General features: G+C 40.2%; 1 protein-coding gene across 1 annotated transcript in view; it reads right to left on the reverse strand.

The window, feature by feature from the left end:
* Nucleotides 1-216: 216 nt before the first annotated feature.
* The window catches only part of Tmtc2 (Transmembrane O-mannosyltransferase targeting cadherins 2), a 410,563-nt gene continuing 396,127 nt past the window's right edge, over nt 217-14,652 (reverse strand). The window contains exons 6-9 of the mRNA XM_065239258.1: nt 13,804-13,944; nt 13,574-13,658; nt 847-1,004; nt 217-753 (exon numbers count right to left, since the gene is read on the reverse strand). Coding sequence (XP_065095330.1) covers nt 577-753; nt 847-1,004; nt 13,574-13,658; nt 13,804-13,944 — 561 coding nt within the window. The 3' untranslated portion in view covers nt 217-576. The remainder of the gene's footprint in view (nt 754-846; nt 1,005-13,573; nt 13,659-13,803; nt 13,945-14,652) is intronic.

Below are 14,652 nucleotides of genomic sequence, written 5' to 3' on the forward strand. Positions count from 1 at the left end.
TATAAACTTAACAAAGCTTTTGGCTTCCTATTATTTGTCCTATTCCTTTTGCTAGGTATATACTCTTCATTTTAGCATCTTTATGGTACAGTTGCTTAGGCTAGCTAATTTGTCACCTCTTGTTGATGTTATTTTCTTTTTCTTATGTGTATAAGTCTGATTTTGATTAGCCCCTGTTTTGCAGGGTAATTAACGATACTTGTTTACTTGTTTCGTAACTTAGATTCATCTTCTTCTTTGTTCTGGTACAAAATCTGTCTTTTGATAGTTCAAACTTGTACTAGCTATGATCCTTTCATGTTTCATCTGATTTATCTTACAGAGTTGTTGTCTTACATCTAAGGATATTTACAGCTGATTATTGTTTCTCATTTGCCTAGTCCTAATCCATTCTCGTACATCCACCGGAACGGTAAAACATAAATAACCAATCTTTACAAGATTTCAACAAATCGCAAACTGCTTTTTACACACTCAACCCCTCTAGAACACCTTTCTACAGAGCTAGCTCAAATCGTCCTCGTCGGCCACCGATGGCCCCACCGGTGGTTCGGGCGCCGGACGAGGGGGCGTACTTCAGGAAATTTCCGTAATTCCCAGTTTGGCCAGATTGGTCAGCGTCGTCAGATCGTTAGGTTGCAGTCGGAGGGCTTCTTTGTAGCTGATTGCGGCCTCCTGGGGCCGACCCAGCAGATGAAGAATGGCACCGAGGTTCGTGTGGGCACGTGCCTCCTCCGGGCGTAGGTTGACGGCCTAGAATGGAACGGTGGACGAAAAAGGTTCATTAGTTTGGCAGTTTCTTTGAAGGGGAGTGAAGGGGCAGTTGGTGATGATTTGTGTACGCACCTGTCGGTACCACCGTTCCGCTTCGACCTTCCGGTCGAGCAAACGGAGTGCTGAGGCGGCGGCCGTCACCAGGGAGTAATCATCCGGGGCCAACTCGGCTGCCTTCACTCGATACTGGCAGGCTTCTGCCGTGCGGCGAACGGAGGTGAGAAATTCCGCTGAAATCAAAGAAGATAAATTGTGTTTAGATTGAATGTGGTTAAAGCATTGAAAATGTAACAGAGTAAGGATTTTTTTAAGTGGAATGTAGCGAAAATTCCACCTTAGTTAAATTCGATCTTCTTGTTCTTCCGTGAAACTCCTTGTGCAATATAAAAGATAAACAATAAGGAAAGACAAAACGAAAAATCAAAATGTGTGGTTGAAATGTTAAGCACACATCACGGAATTTAAGAAATGTAGAGATCCACAGTGCCATTAGAAGCTTCTTTCAATAGTGCCCTTAAAACATTTTGGTGATTATGTCAAGGTATGCTATCCCAAGGTTATCATTCATATGCCCCAACTGTCTGCATCCTTGAGTTCAACGGATACAATGCAGCATCGAGCCAGACATCCCGACCTTTATTAAGTTCTTCGTAGCTCACAAATCAAAACATTTCTTAACATCACCCACTTCCCAAGACCCACACGACGGAATCCAAACTCGAAGAGCATACATCTTTTGCTAACAAGGACCAAAGTGGCAACCTCACATCACAATCCGAAAGCGCTTCTCACATCCGTCAGTCAGCTTGTATCTGCTTCTTACCATCTCTGCGCAGAAGTTGTAATCGGCAGAAGGATCCCCCCACACCCCTCCCACATTGCAAATATAATTGGATACTTGATATTTTCCATCGCATCCTTGCCTGTAACAACTCTTAACAATCTATTCAATTATTCCTTTCCCATAGCTCAATCTTCGTTTCTACAAATGCAACGAAAAAAGAAAACTGAGAAAGAATACACTTTTCAGCCCTTGAATGATGCGGAGGAGGGAAGTTGACTTTCCCATCTGTCGTCGTCGTCTTTTCCTAAAGATCGAGACTTTGTTGGTTTGGTTCCGTTTTCGTCACTATTCTCCTATACCTGCCCAAAGAGAGCGGCGAGTGGTTCTCTGTCTGAAGAAGACTCAGAAGACTAATGATGATATTGATGGTGCACATTCATCTCGGTGATTTTTTTTTTATAAGGCTTTTATCAAGAAACCAATGTTGAAGAGAGCAAGGTTGATTGCACCTCCTTGGCGTGAGCTGGGGTGAATGTTTTCCTTCGTTTTTTATGATGTTCGTTCATCAATTTCGGTATTCTGCTTTTCAATTTGCATACTTACTATGCACAAACCGAGTGGAGATTGATGAGAGGAGGTGAGACTCACTCACACAGTCAATGAGCATGGTTAAGAGGAGAGGTTAGTTATCATCTCGATGGAGAGTACCTAAAGCCCTCCAGTAAAAGTATGGACGACGGTTACATGAAAACTGAAACTGTTTCAATCAGGCTTGCTTCCACTCACTTGCTATAAAAACATGATTTTCTGAATTTTGAAATCATTAGATGATATATATGATCATATTTTGTACTTGTTAGATACAAAAAGAGGTTGAAATGCAAGTGTTTGACACATGAAACCTGTTAAATTCGCTTTCAGATAGTCACAATCAGCGATTTTACGACTCGCGAGCGCTCACTCTGAGTGAGCACTCACGAATCATAAAATCGCTTATTGTAACACTCTGGTAGCAAAATTGACAGGTTTTATGAGTCAAACACTTGCCTTTCATCCTCTTCTTGCATCTAACAAGCACAAAATATCATTACAACATCTAATAATTTCAAAATTCAGAAAATCATTTTTTTTATAGCAAGTGAGTGGAAGCAACCCTGGTTTCAATTGAACGAAGAACAGTGCATTATGACAGATCGTTTAGAACAGTTTTTGGTAGGCGTCCAAACTTTTACTAGAGGGCTTTAGTTGAACCTACATGTTCGTTCGGTGGTTTTGCCTCCACAGGGGGAAAGAAGACGGCGATAGTTGGTAATTGGCTGTTTTCCAGAAATAAGAAGCCACAGTAATGCTTTGGGAATTACAATGTTATATGCTTATCGCAATCAGTTGGATTGTACGTACGAAAAGGTTGGAAGGGGAGTGTGGTAATATACATGCAAACAATACTTCATGATGAGGTATTGATTTACTACTGACTTGACAGTAGCCAGAACCTTGAGACTGATATTCTGTTGAATTCATTCATGAAAGTGCAATATAGGGGAAATGGCTCTAATATTGGCCTATGGCCCAAATAATCTGCTATTTATCAATTTTATCTAGATGAACACTGGACGGTACTAATAGATATTTTTGGTCGTTATTGAAAATTAAGCTGATTTCACCTTTATCTTCAATTTTTGTTATTTTTCTATTTTTTATAAAAAATGCAATATTTTGAAATATCTCAAACCATTGAAAATGAACAGAATTCGTAAAAAGAAAAATTATTTTTGGTAAAAATTTTCATCTTTTTTCCAGAACGCTTTTTTTGTAACTTGTAACTTTTGCACAGGAAACAATATTTGTACATGTAGAAATCGCGTTTGGTTTTCAACGTTAGCAGTTTAGCAGTGTGTGATTTTTTTTTTCACTTGATTGTTGCGTACTAGCGTTCCGCCTCCCGAACGAAAGACGCTTGTCGAATGTTATCGTCGTCGTGTTTGTGCGTTGAGGTTGTGTTTCAGAAATGCAATCGAAGTGTGCCCTGGCCGCTATTAACCCGTAAAGTACCAGGACGAACGAATTTTCACGCGAATCGGTTGTCTGGTGCAGCAAATGATATCAGATAGATGAAATATGATTAGTAAAACTGGATTTAGATATTGACATAACGTATGGCTACGATATTATCGGTACTCGAGGTCCCGGAAATCGATTCTGTAGGACATAGTAATATCTCAGGCAAAAGTATCTTGTGGCATGTCTTGTCAAATAGGTAGAATCAAGTGAATGAAGATGATTTGGGATGATTTTGGCCAGTTTGGCATGGGTTCCGGAACGCGGATCTGTGAATTCCGGTGAATGGTTTGTTGGAATATAATTTCATTGAGGTTATGATATCATATTATGCCAAAATGACAAGCTATGATCACTGAATTCAGGTTGTAGTGTATCTGATGACATATGAACACATTGGCATCGGTTCCGGGAAATCCGTGAAATCCGGTTTTATTCCCAAAAGAAGCAAAAACTGCGATAGAGCGGGTGAGAACCAGAGGAGCCAAGAACGAAGCCTGTCAACGGTAGTCGGCACTAGAGAAGGAAGTAAACTGCAATTGCCGACGGGACAAGCGAGTGTGGGTGGATTCGCTGACCGACGAAGGAGAGAATGCCGCAACAACCGACGATATCCACCTCTGCTGCGATATATCACGACGTCTGATTGGAGCAAGGATAAATCCAAAGATGCCCATGAAAGACGCGACTGGACAGTTGCTTACTGATCCCAGTAACCAGCTGAAACGTTGGAATTGTAATATTCACTTGGGCTTTTTTTTCTTCCTTCCTTGTTATGGCACAGACCTGTTGGTTCAAATTAACTTGGCCTTGTTATGTTGCACTCCTTGGAATATTTCAGCCAAGACAATTAGTTCAAAATTACTTCTCGAGAACCTGGATCAGATCCCGTATGAAGGAATGTGTTCACAATTTCCTGAATGATTTGCATTGTAATATTCACATGGGATTGCTATGGTAATTTAAATTATAAAATATTTTAGCCTCGTTTATTGCACTGGAATTATTTCCGGAGAACCTGAAACAGATCGCAGATGGTCATACTCTTTTGAATATAAATGACTTCCGGAGCACCAAGATCAGATCCTGGATGGTGGCTACTGTCCTCAGATTATTTGCATTAGGGACGATCCATTTATTATGTCACGCTGAATTGAGAGAAAACTAACCCCCTCCCCCCCTTTCGTCATGTTTTCGTATACCTATACCATTATAATGCATTGCTTGTCACAAAATCATAACCCCCTCCCCCTCCCCCCTTGAAGCGTGACTAATATATTCATCATCCCTTATAACATTCACCTCGGTTGAACATGCATGATTTAACATACCGTGCGATATAGTAGTTTCAAATATATCATTTCTAGTCATAATCCAGAATTTACGGAACCAGATACTGTAAGCATTGAAACAGAGGCCAATGTGTCAATATGACAGTGAAATTATCTGAAATAATCATTCATGCCAATATCCAATGATTTAATATGCAGTATGATGCATTTGCCTCAAATATGACTTTGGCCTAAAGAACCGGATTATAAGATCCCCCCTTACCGTATCGTATTGCGGAATCTATGAAATGAAAATCCGGAATCGCGGAACCGATGCCAATGTGACCATATGCCAAAGAAATTACCACAAATAATCTTCATTGACCTTATCTTATCATGCTAACATGATTTGTTATGTAACATGATTATTATACCGCGAATGTAACTCTGAGGTATAAAACCGAATTCCACGGATTTCCCGGAACCGATGCCAATGTGTCCATATGTCATCAGATACACTACAAGCTGATTTCAGTGATCATAGCTTGTCATTTTGGCATAATATGATATCATAACCTCAATGAAATTATATTCCAACAAACCGTTTGCCAGAATTCATAGATCCGCGTTCCGGAAACGATGCCAAACTGGCCAAAATCATCCCAAATCATCTTCATTCACTTGATTCTACCTATTTGACATGATTTGACATGCCACAAGATACGTTTGCCTGAGATATTACTATGTCCTACAGAATCGATTTCCGGGACTCCGGGTACCGATAATTCCGTAGCCATACGTTATGGAAATATCTTAATTTATTCTTATTAATCATATTTCATCTATCTGATATCATTTGCTGCACCAGACAACCGATTCGCCAGAAAATTTAAAACATTTGGTCAAACTGGTTAAAAAAGTACAAAAATTCCCAGCCATATTTGCATCTCCCAAGAACGAGGAGGCTTCTAAGGGTGCGGTACCTACGACAAAAGTTAGTTCAGCTATTCCCCTTGAATAAAAACCAAAGTTTTTGAAAATTGGATAAGGCATTGCTGAGAACGAGTTTGTTGAAAAAAAAAATCGTTCGTCCTGGTACTATACGGGTTAAACGAATTTATTTTCGATCGATGGAGCTGTCGGTTTTGATTTCGGCGTTGGTTGCGAGTTGATTCGGCCGGCTGAAGCCGTTGTGTCGCGAGTTATTTTTTTTTCTTTGATTTGTTCCGTCGATCTTGTTTTCCGTGCTGAGCACCAGGGCCCAACAAAGTCACTTTCAATCGAAAATCGTCAAGCGACGACCAAGTTGTCAACCATCACTTTCAATTGAAAATCATTCCGTTGTCTCTTCGAGCAGATACCTTCAACATCAACAGAACCACTTTCGATCAGTTTTCATGCTGTTTGTTTTGGCTTGACTCGTGTTCAATTGGTATTTCATTGTCAAATGAACTTATTTTCTCATTGAAGCGAAACTGTTCGATCCCAAGCGGTAGGTCACTCCGCACACCAATATTGGGTTAATATTTTTCTCAGTGTGCAGTAAATGTACCGCAGGTGTGCCGATTGTGCTGTCAGTGTTGGTCATAGAGCAAGCTGCGATTTGTTGTAAAATACGAATACTAAGGCATATTTGGCAACCCGGTATTTCTGACAGCTTGAGATTTGGTGAAACAATCGAATAACGTGCTCGATAAGGATTCCTTATACCGACGAATAAAACGTCTCCACGCCATCTGGTAAGAACCATAGTTTTCCATGATGACAGCATTGCCGGATTATTTTAAAGCTTGTCGGTATCAAAGGTATTAAAAATCGGGTTTTATCGGTATTTACTATTTAATTAATTTTATATTTTTGCCGTTTTGAAAGCAAAAATTTTAACGATAGTGACGACTGGGACTTGAGGGGAATTGCTCTGTTTAACGGCTTTCTCAGTCTTAGAACAGTTTTTTTATTTAATTTTTAAAATTATCGTTGTTTTCAAGTGGTGATCAAAATTGTGAGAAAGTAGTTTTTTCAATAAAATATCATTAAATGAAATCAAAATATGGAAAATCAGCGACTAAACTATTGACAATAACGACAAACAATATTTTCATTTGAAAAAGTCCACAACCCATGGCCGAAAGTCGACCCGATTACATTATAGTCGTTGCAGTGTTTTAAGACTGAGAAAGCCGTTAATCAAAGAAAATTTTTAGCTTTTGTACAATGATCGGAAAATTTCGGAAGAAAACTCCGGGGAATGTTTGAATTAGCTTCTGAACGAAGCCGAAAAAACATTCAGAGAAAGACGAAAGAAGTTCTCCTGGATGAAGTTTGAGGAAAGTTCTAATAAAAGTAGGAAGAAATCCGGGAAACTTCCTAGACACGAATTGAGAAAATTTTGGCGAAAATTTAAATAAACTATCGGAAAAAATCGGATTTCACATCTAAAGGAAGCCAGAAAAGTTTCGGAAATCGAAAGTAAATTTTCAGAAATAGCCATTTCCAGGGAAAGCCAGAAGAAGCGCGGAAAAACCTTCCAATAGAAGTCGAACAAAAAACCTTTGGCTTATGGTCAAACTTCCAGAAGAAGACGAAAGAAATTTCTGGGACAATTAATTGAACTTCCTGGAGAAGACAAAAGAAACTTCCTGGAGACGCTGGCAGAAACTTCCTAAGATAGATTGGAAGAAACATCTGAAGAAAAAACTTGTCTAAAGTTCCTGAACACCATTAAATTTCCCTGAAAGTTTTTGGACTTATGAAGTTTCCGAAATATTTATGCTGATTTCGTAAGTTCACTGGAGTTCGCTGGACTTTTCTGAAACTCCCGGGTTTTCAAATTTTAACAGAAGTTAGTGTATGTCTTTAATTTATCGAAACTTTCACAAAAGTCTGGACTTTTCTGAAGTTTCAGAACTTCTTAATTGTGTCTGCAGCTAGTGTGGATTCGCAATTAAAATCTGATAGCATCCTTGAAAGTTGAAAAAAACTGGCGGGAGAAGATGAAAGAATCATTCCAGCGAAGGCTGAAGAAGCTTCCAAGGTAAGGTGGAAGAAAATTCCAGGGAAAATTCAGAAAGTTAAAAAATGAATAAAAACTTCCGGAAGCTAATAATGTTTTAAAAATATTTCTCGATTCCCTAGAAATTACCGGAAAGAGCCATAATGGGTAGCCAAAAACGGCGAGGAAATGCAAACATTAGTCGAAAGAGTATCAAGCATAAGGCATCTTTAGAGATGATTGTTTAAAATTGAAGGCTCAAAAAAATATGAGGTATTGAAAAAGATACAAGTCTATCACAAAAAATTTCTCCGAAATTCGAGCGCCGACAGGCAATAATAATTTTGATTATTAAAAAACGGTATAAATCGGTATAAAATCTTAAAAATCGGTATTCTGAGGAAACTTATCTGTATATCGATTTCTAGTTTGGAAATCGGTATAAATACCGATAAATCGGTATATCTGGCAACGCTGCATGATGATTCGCTGGAGAAAGTGGATCGCATTCTAACGGCGGTCGGCGTAGATGAGGAAACCATCTACAGCAAATCCACCTCGCTGCAGACCGAGCTGACCGATACGATTACGGTGCTGTGCGAAAAGTCCATCGTTTTCCTGATCAATAAGAAGATCGACTTCTTGAAGCAGATCGAGAAGGACGGTGAGGAGGGCATTCCGTCGGTGAAGTTGTTGGTTCGGGATAAGAACGACAAATACAAGGCCAATTTTGAAAAGCTGCTGGAGGCGATCAAGCGATCCAAGAATGGCAAAACGTTGGGCGTCTACTTCGAGGACAACTTCCCGGGGGAATTCTGTGAATCGTGGCGAGCCTTGGTCCAGCACAAGAGCTTCGACACGGTGGACATCAGTGTCCCAATCGGGTACATCATGAGCTCCAAGGAGGACTCCGAGGCTAACACCATCAAAGAGACCTGCCTGGTGACGGTAGACGTATTCAACAAGTACCTCAAGGATCACATCATGGAGATTATCATCTAAATGAATTGGACATGTGCTCAGTGGCAATTATTCAGTTGGGTGGCAATTACAACTTGAAGTTCAGTGGATCGATCATCTGTGCTCTCGGTGCGCGTTACAAATCCCACTGCTCCAATATCGTCCGCTGACCACTGAAGAAAACGTTTCAGAAGCACTACACTTTTCTGGTCAATCTGGAAGAGGAACTGCTGAAGGTGATGATTCTGGGCAAGAAGCTCTCGGAGGTTTTCGCCTTCAGAATGGGTAATGCCAAGAAAGAGGATCCCAAGCTAAGACGTTCGGTTTTTTCATCGGGTTGGAGTTCCTGGAGAATTCGATCAAAAAAATTTATGTTGAGGCAACAGCTCGGGTGTGACCTTGTAAGGACCCTACTTTTAAACAGCAAATCACCAGCACTTGGTCAATTGGTCATCTACCAAACCAAACTCACTTGAACAATACCGAACCATAGAGGTAACTCTAAGACTAGTAGGTCCCGAAGAAACATGCTCAACTTTTTGGCTCAGCTCTGGTACTATCTTCGGTCCCAAGCTAATCAATTCACCCCTCGAAACATAGGTAAATCCACTAACCCCTCATTTTATCTGTCAAACTTTCGTAGCGAATCAACACAAACATAGTGTTGTACTAGAATTTCGACTAGAATAGGGTACGTTAATCGATTTGCTTGGGACCAATAGGCTAGTCAAGTAGTGAGCCAATTTAAAATCGAGAGTTTCGTATTGATTGTTGACCGAACTGCTTTTCACGGCACAAGCACACGGAATTTTTATTGCTTCCACTCAACCTATTTTTCAAATTCTATGTTACAAAAATCGAAACCCATTTATTCCATCTCGTATAAGACGACACATATTTGAAAGTAAAACTACTCTTTTACTTAATTCTAATTTGAACAGAACTCTCACTTCAAATTTACATACGTCGCATCGGTGGAAAGGCCACATATGTTACCCTTTACCGCCATCAAAGCATATCTACCGTTGCCCCAGTAGTTGGACCAGGAGTTTTTGATTAGTCAGTAATCTCTCCTTTGAGTTTTCCATATCGAACCACCCCCACTGCATGATCCAATCCATCAAAATTGTTCTTGCATTCCGATTCGTAGTACACTCCATTTGCGTAGTAGCTGAAAGACTTGTGACCGGCATCGATAGTAATCGACAGCCTTCGAAAGCCTACATTTCAAATTAAAATGTGAACCGAGAAGTGAATTGCTGGTCTGAGTTTCTCTAGTTTATTCAATTAGAGTATGTTTCTGAAATACACAGTGAATCTTGTGAACAACTTCAATGAAAGATGTCCAGCAGTGCTCCCATTTTATTTCATGATCAATCCAATGCCTACGAGATTGTGTTGAAGCTGTGCCGATGGATGTGCCCAAGCTGTGTCAAATCTACTTTCGGCACACTGTGCTGAGTGACTTACCCCTTGGTTCGATCCACATTTGCGCAGATTGTCTGGCTTTTGTTGATTGTTCACTCATTTAAGCGCATGTGCACGTGGATGTTAAATTTATCATTGACGGGTGGTTTGTTTACCCATCAATATGTGTATTTTTAAATCTGTGTGGCGTCTAAAAGACATTTTGAAGTCCAAGATGGCGGCTTCCGGTTCAAAAAATGTGGAAAATACTGTCAAATTACTAGAGCTGCACCGAATAGTGCTATTTGGCCTGGTATTCGGTGTTTACTTGTGAAATTTCGCTAATATTCGACTATTTTCTTACAAATGAGAGGCCGACAAAACGCCTGATATTCGGCTGCATACTATGGCGGCCGAATATTTGGTACAGTACCCATCAATATGGGTATTTTTGGAAACAGGATGACGTCTAGAGAATAAAATCAATATCAGACGCCATACCAAAAATGGCGGCTTCCGATATCAGAAAAGTGGGAGATACTGTCAAATGCCCATCAATATAGATATTTTTGGAAGCAGATTGACGTCTACAGGCCAGAGAACGGTGATATTTTAAATAAAAGTGGGACATACTGATGCCGACCCATCCATATGGGTATTTTTATAGAATGAAAATTGATATTCGACGCCATTTTGAAATCCAAGATGGCAGCTTCCGATTAAATAAAAAGTGGAAAATACTGAAAAATTCCCATCAATTAGAGTTTTGTTGCAATTGAGATGGCTAGAGATTGAAAAAAAGATATGCGACGCCATTTTTCAATTCAAGATGGTGGCTTTCAGTTTAAGAAAAAGTGGGAAATAATGTTAAATACCCTTCAATATAATAATTTTTGGAATCGAGATGACATCTAGAGAATAAAAATCGATATTCGACGCCATTTTGAAATCCATGATGGCAGCTTCTGGTTTAAGCAAAGTGATAAAATATATCAAATGCCATGCATAGGTTTTTTTTAGAATCAGGGTATCGTCTAGAGGCCGAAAATCGATATCGCCATTTTGAAATCCGAAACGACGGCTTCCGAATTGAGAAAAAGTGTCAAACACCCTAAAATATGGGATTTTTCAGAACGGGGATGACACGTATAGGCAATCCCAAATGGTGACTTCTGGTTTCAGAACAAGTGGGAAATACTGTCAAATACCCATCAATGTGATGGAAATTGTAAATATTTGAATGATTTGGGGGGTTCTCTGACATCGACACATGTCAGGGGCCCCTTTGATATAAGAATCAGTTGAAAGGAACGAGAAAATCAATTCAATCAAACGTTCTCTTCGTCGACTTGCTTATGTTTCGGTTTGAGAACAGTTAATTTTACATGAATTGTTTGTTAACGTTCCATGATTTACGTCCAATATGGATTACGTCTCGTGTAAAATTAGTTGTTTCTAAGTGTGTAGCCAAGTCAGCAAAGGTATGGCTGGCACTTTTCGGCTTGGAAATGTTCTCCCTTTCCTGAGTATCATTGTGCTTTCACTGATCAAACGTTATCTAAACTGTCGTCGAACATGTGTGTGTTGCTTGGGAGATATAATTTTTTAAAGCAGAGTTATATGGTGAATTGTTAGATAGTAATGAACAAAAAGTTTGGTTTTCTTTCCCATACTAATATCCATATAAACTTCCCATAGTAATATTGGATGTCACTATTTCATACCCTCACGTGTATGCTCACATTTTTAGATCGATTCTATTGAATCACATGTATGCGCGAGCATAGAGATTCTGGCGAGTGAGCGGTGTTGTTCCATCACAAGGACTTGGAATCGCTTTTTCTCGACTGGTGTTTTGTTTCTTCTGTTTGGCCCTGCGGCGCAAGGTAAGTAATTTGGGTGTTTGGCCATTTGGACGAAATCCGTATGGCCAAATGACTTTTGGCCGAATGCTATTTAGCCGAATGGGTCGTTTGGCCGAATGCCGTATGGCCGACTACTTTAAAAGAGATTTACAATTTTTGAACACCACTTGAATCTAAATGACAGCCCTGTGGACTTTTTTTTTATTTTATAAATATGAGATTTTTGGTTAAATTGTATATTGTACAAAACAGAAATTTTATACTGTCCATCAATGCATTATTCTTATAAAGATGGTCTTTTAGTCGTTGAATTAGTATTTTTTAGCCACACTTTTTAACATGAGCAGTTCTTTGGAGTTCGGCATTCAGCCAACGGTTTTCGGACAAACGATCGATTCGGCCAAACGGCATTTGGCCAAATGACTTGGAACCACAATTTGAGTCAGGAAAAAAATGTGTCCATCGTACATGTCCGTTGAAATGTGTGTCAAGAGGGTCAGCTCGTAAATTGCATCGATGGGTACGTTTGATATTTGAGCGAACTTGAAATGGAACTGCGCTTGCTTATGATTTATTGCATGGGAAGGTGCATTATACCAAGAACAGTAATTTCCATATAAACTTGTGCGAAGTCAATTGCAAAGTAAATGAGTTCAAATTTTGAGAGACTAATCAGGACTCAATTCGGAACCGTTTGAGTACTGTGGAGTAAAAAAATTCTAATTTTACATCAGTCTAATCATCATGCATCATAATGACGTAATGCACCGATGTTCAGACACTGTCCGTAAATCCAGACATTTTTCAAAGTTGGTGATTATAACTTACAATGCTCAAAATAGCATGTAAATTTTTATATGATCTCATATAATCGTTCACAATTATCAAACAAGTGTCGGACCGGTTGGTATTCGGTGCATTACGGTATTTGTGAGCACCCCCATAAGATGCACTTCAAAAATATTTAGGATGATGTTTTCATAAAATTCTATAATCCATTATAGGAACCCACCATAATAAAAACGATGATGACAGGTGAATCTACCCTATTTATAGATTTAATAGAGATACTTAAATAATAGACTGAAAAATTAGTGGATTTTCAAGGATGATCGGGAAAGCAAAATATATTGCCCGGGAAACAGGAATCCAACACACTTAGTCCTGTTTTTTCCCAGTTCGGCAATTTTGTGTTAAAATTTACACACCCGAGTGCCCGTTAACTATTTGTACTGAGATATCAATAAATATGACGTTCTGTTACTGAGATTTAGCTAGCTAAACAATTTCCGTAATTCAGCAACCAAACGTCGATTATACTGAAATCTCCGTATAATTTGTTTGCATGGAGCTCGAATATATACAAATGCCGTCAAAAATAGCCGAAATGGCACCAACAAATTCAGTGTTCAATAAATACCACACATACAGATAATATTTCCACCAAACCGCAAATCCTTACCGTAGTGATGATGCACGCTGGCGTCCGCAGGCGCTAGCCGTAGGGCCCGCTTAAACCACTGCTCCGCTTCCGAAGTTCGGCTGCTCTGGATCAAGGGAATCGAATATCCCATTGGCAATTGCCCAGCGAATGCGTTAACAAAACAATAAAAAAAAAACGGAGAAAGTTAACCATCACGGGTTGAGGAATTCAAAGAGGTATCATGATAAAACTCCACCACTCTAACTTACATTTCTCGCCAGCATCGATCCATAGGATAGGTGGGCCGCTATGTGGTCCGGTTGGGCCTCCAGGGCCGCCCGTTGGAATCGCTCCGCTTCCGACCACTGGTTGAGCCGGGCAAAAACTTCCCCCAACCGGTGATAGATGCCCTGGAATTGGAAAATGAACGGGATTAGTGCACTGCTGCTACTGCTGCTGTTTGTTACCAGTTAACCCACTCCCTGCCTGGCCGAAGCAAGAGAACGTAGCAAAAGAAAAATGGGTGAAAATGGGCTTCGAATCGGTTGCAAATGCATGTTTAATAGAGATGGATTGAATTGTCCACCGCAATATAGAGTGTGAGTCACAACGGATGGAGTGGATTTAGTGTGGAACCCATGGTATCGGTTTCTGGATATCGGATTTACGGCTCTACCGAGTGACGACTGTGTGGTGAAAATTAATGAATTCCTAGCCCCAACCACCGGTGACTGCCGGGAAGCTGCTGCATCTGCGAGGAAAAACTTTTCCGATTCCGAGCAACAGATTACTCTCCGCCGCGCGTGCTCCACGGGTGTTCCCTGCAGTTGTTCCCTGCTGCGAGCCTTTATGGCTAAGCTGTCACTGCTTCCAACTGCCATGCTGCTGGTCGGTCAGTCGTGTGTCGGAGCGGTAAAGCTGACGTTGGAAAAGTGTCATCAGCAAAGTGCATCCAGTCAGTGGGGAGAGACATGGATTGAAAACGAGAAGAACGAAAAGAGCCAAATGCAAGTCTCGGAGAATGTGTCACGTGAAAAACTTCGGCTAGGACATGCGCAAATTCCGTTGACACCAACACCAGGAAAACAACCAGTGAGACGTGAGATGGTGAGTCTCGG

The sequence above is a fragment of the Ochlerotatus camptorhynchus genome, unplaced genomic scaffold, assembly GCF_037179485.1.
Source record: "Ochlerotatus camptorhynchus isolate MF236.1 unplaced genomic scaffold, CSIRO-AGI_Acam_v1.1 ptg000054l, whole genome shotgun sequence".
Lineage (NCBI taxonomy): Eukaryota > Metazoa > Arthropoda > Insecta > Diptera > Culicidae > Ochlerotatus > Ochlerotatus camptorhynchus.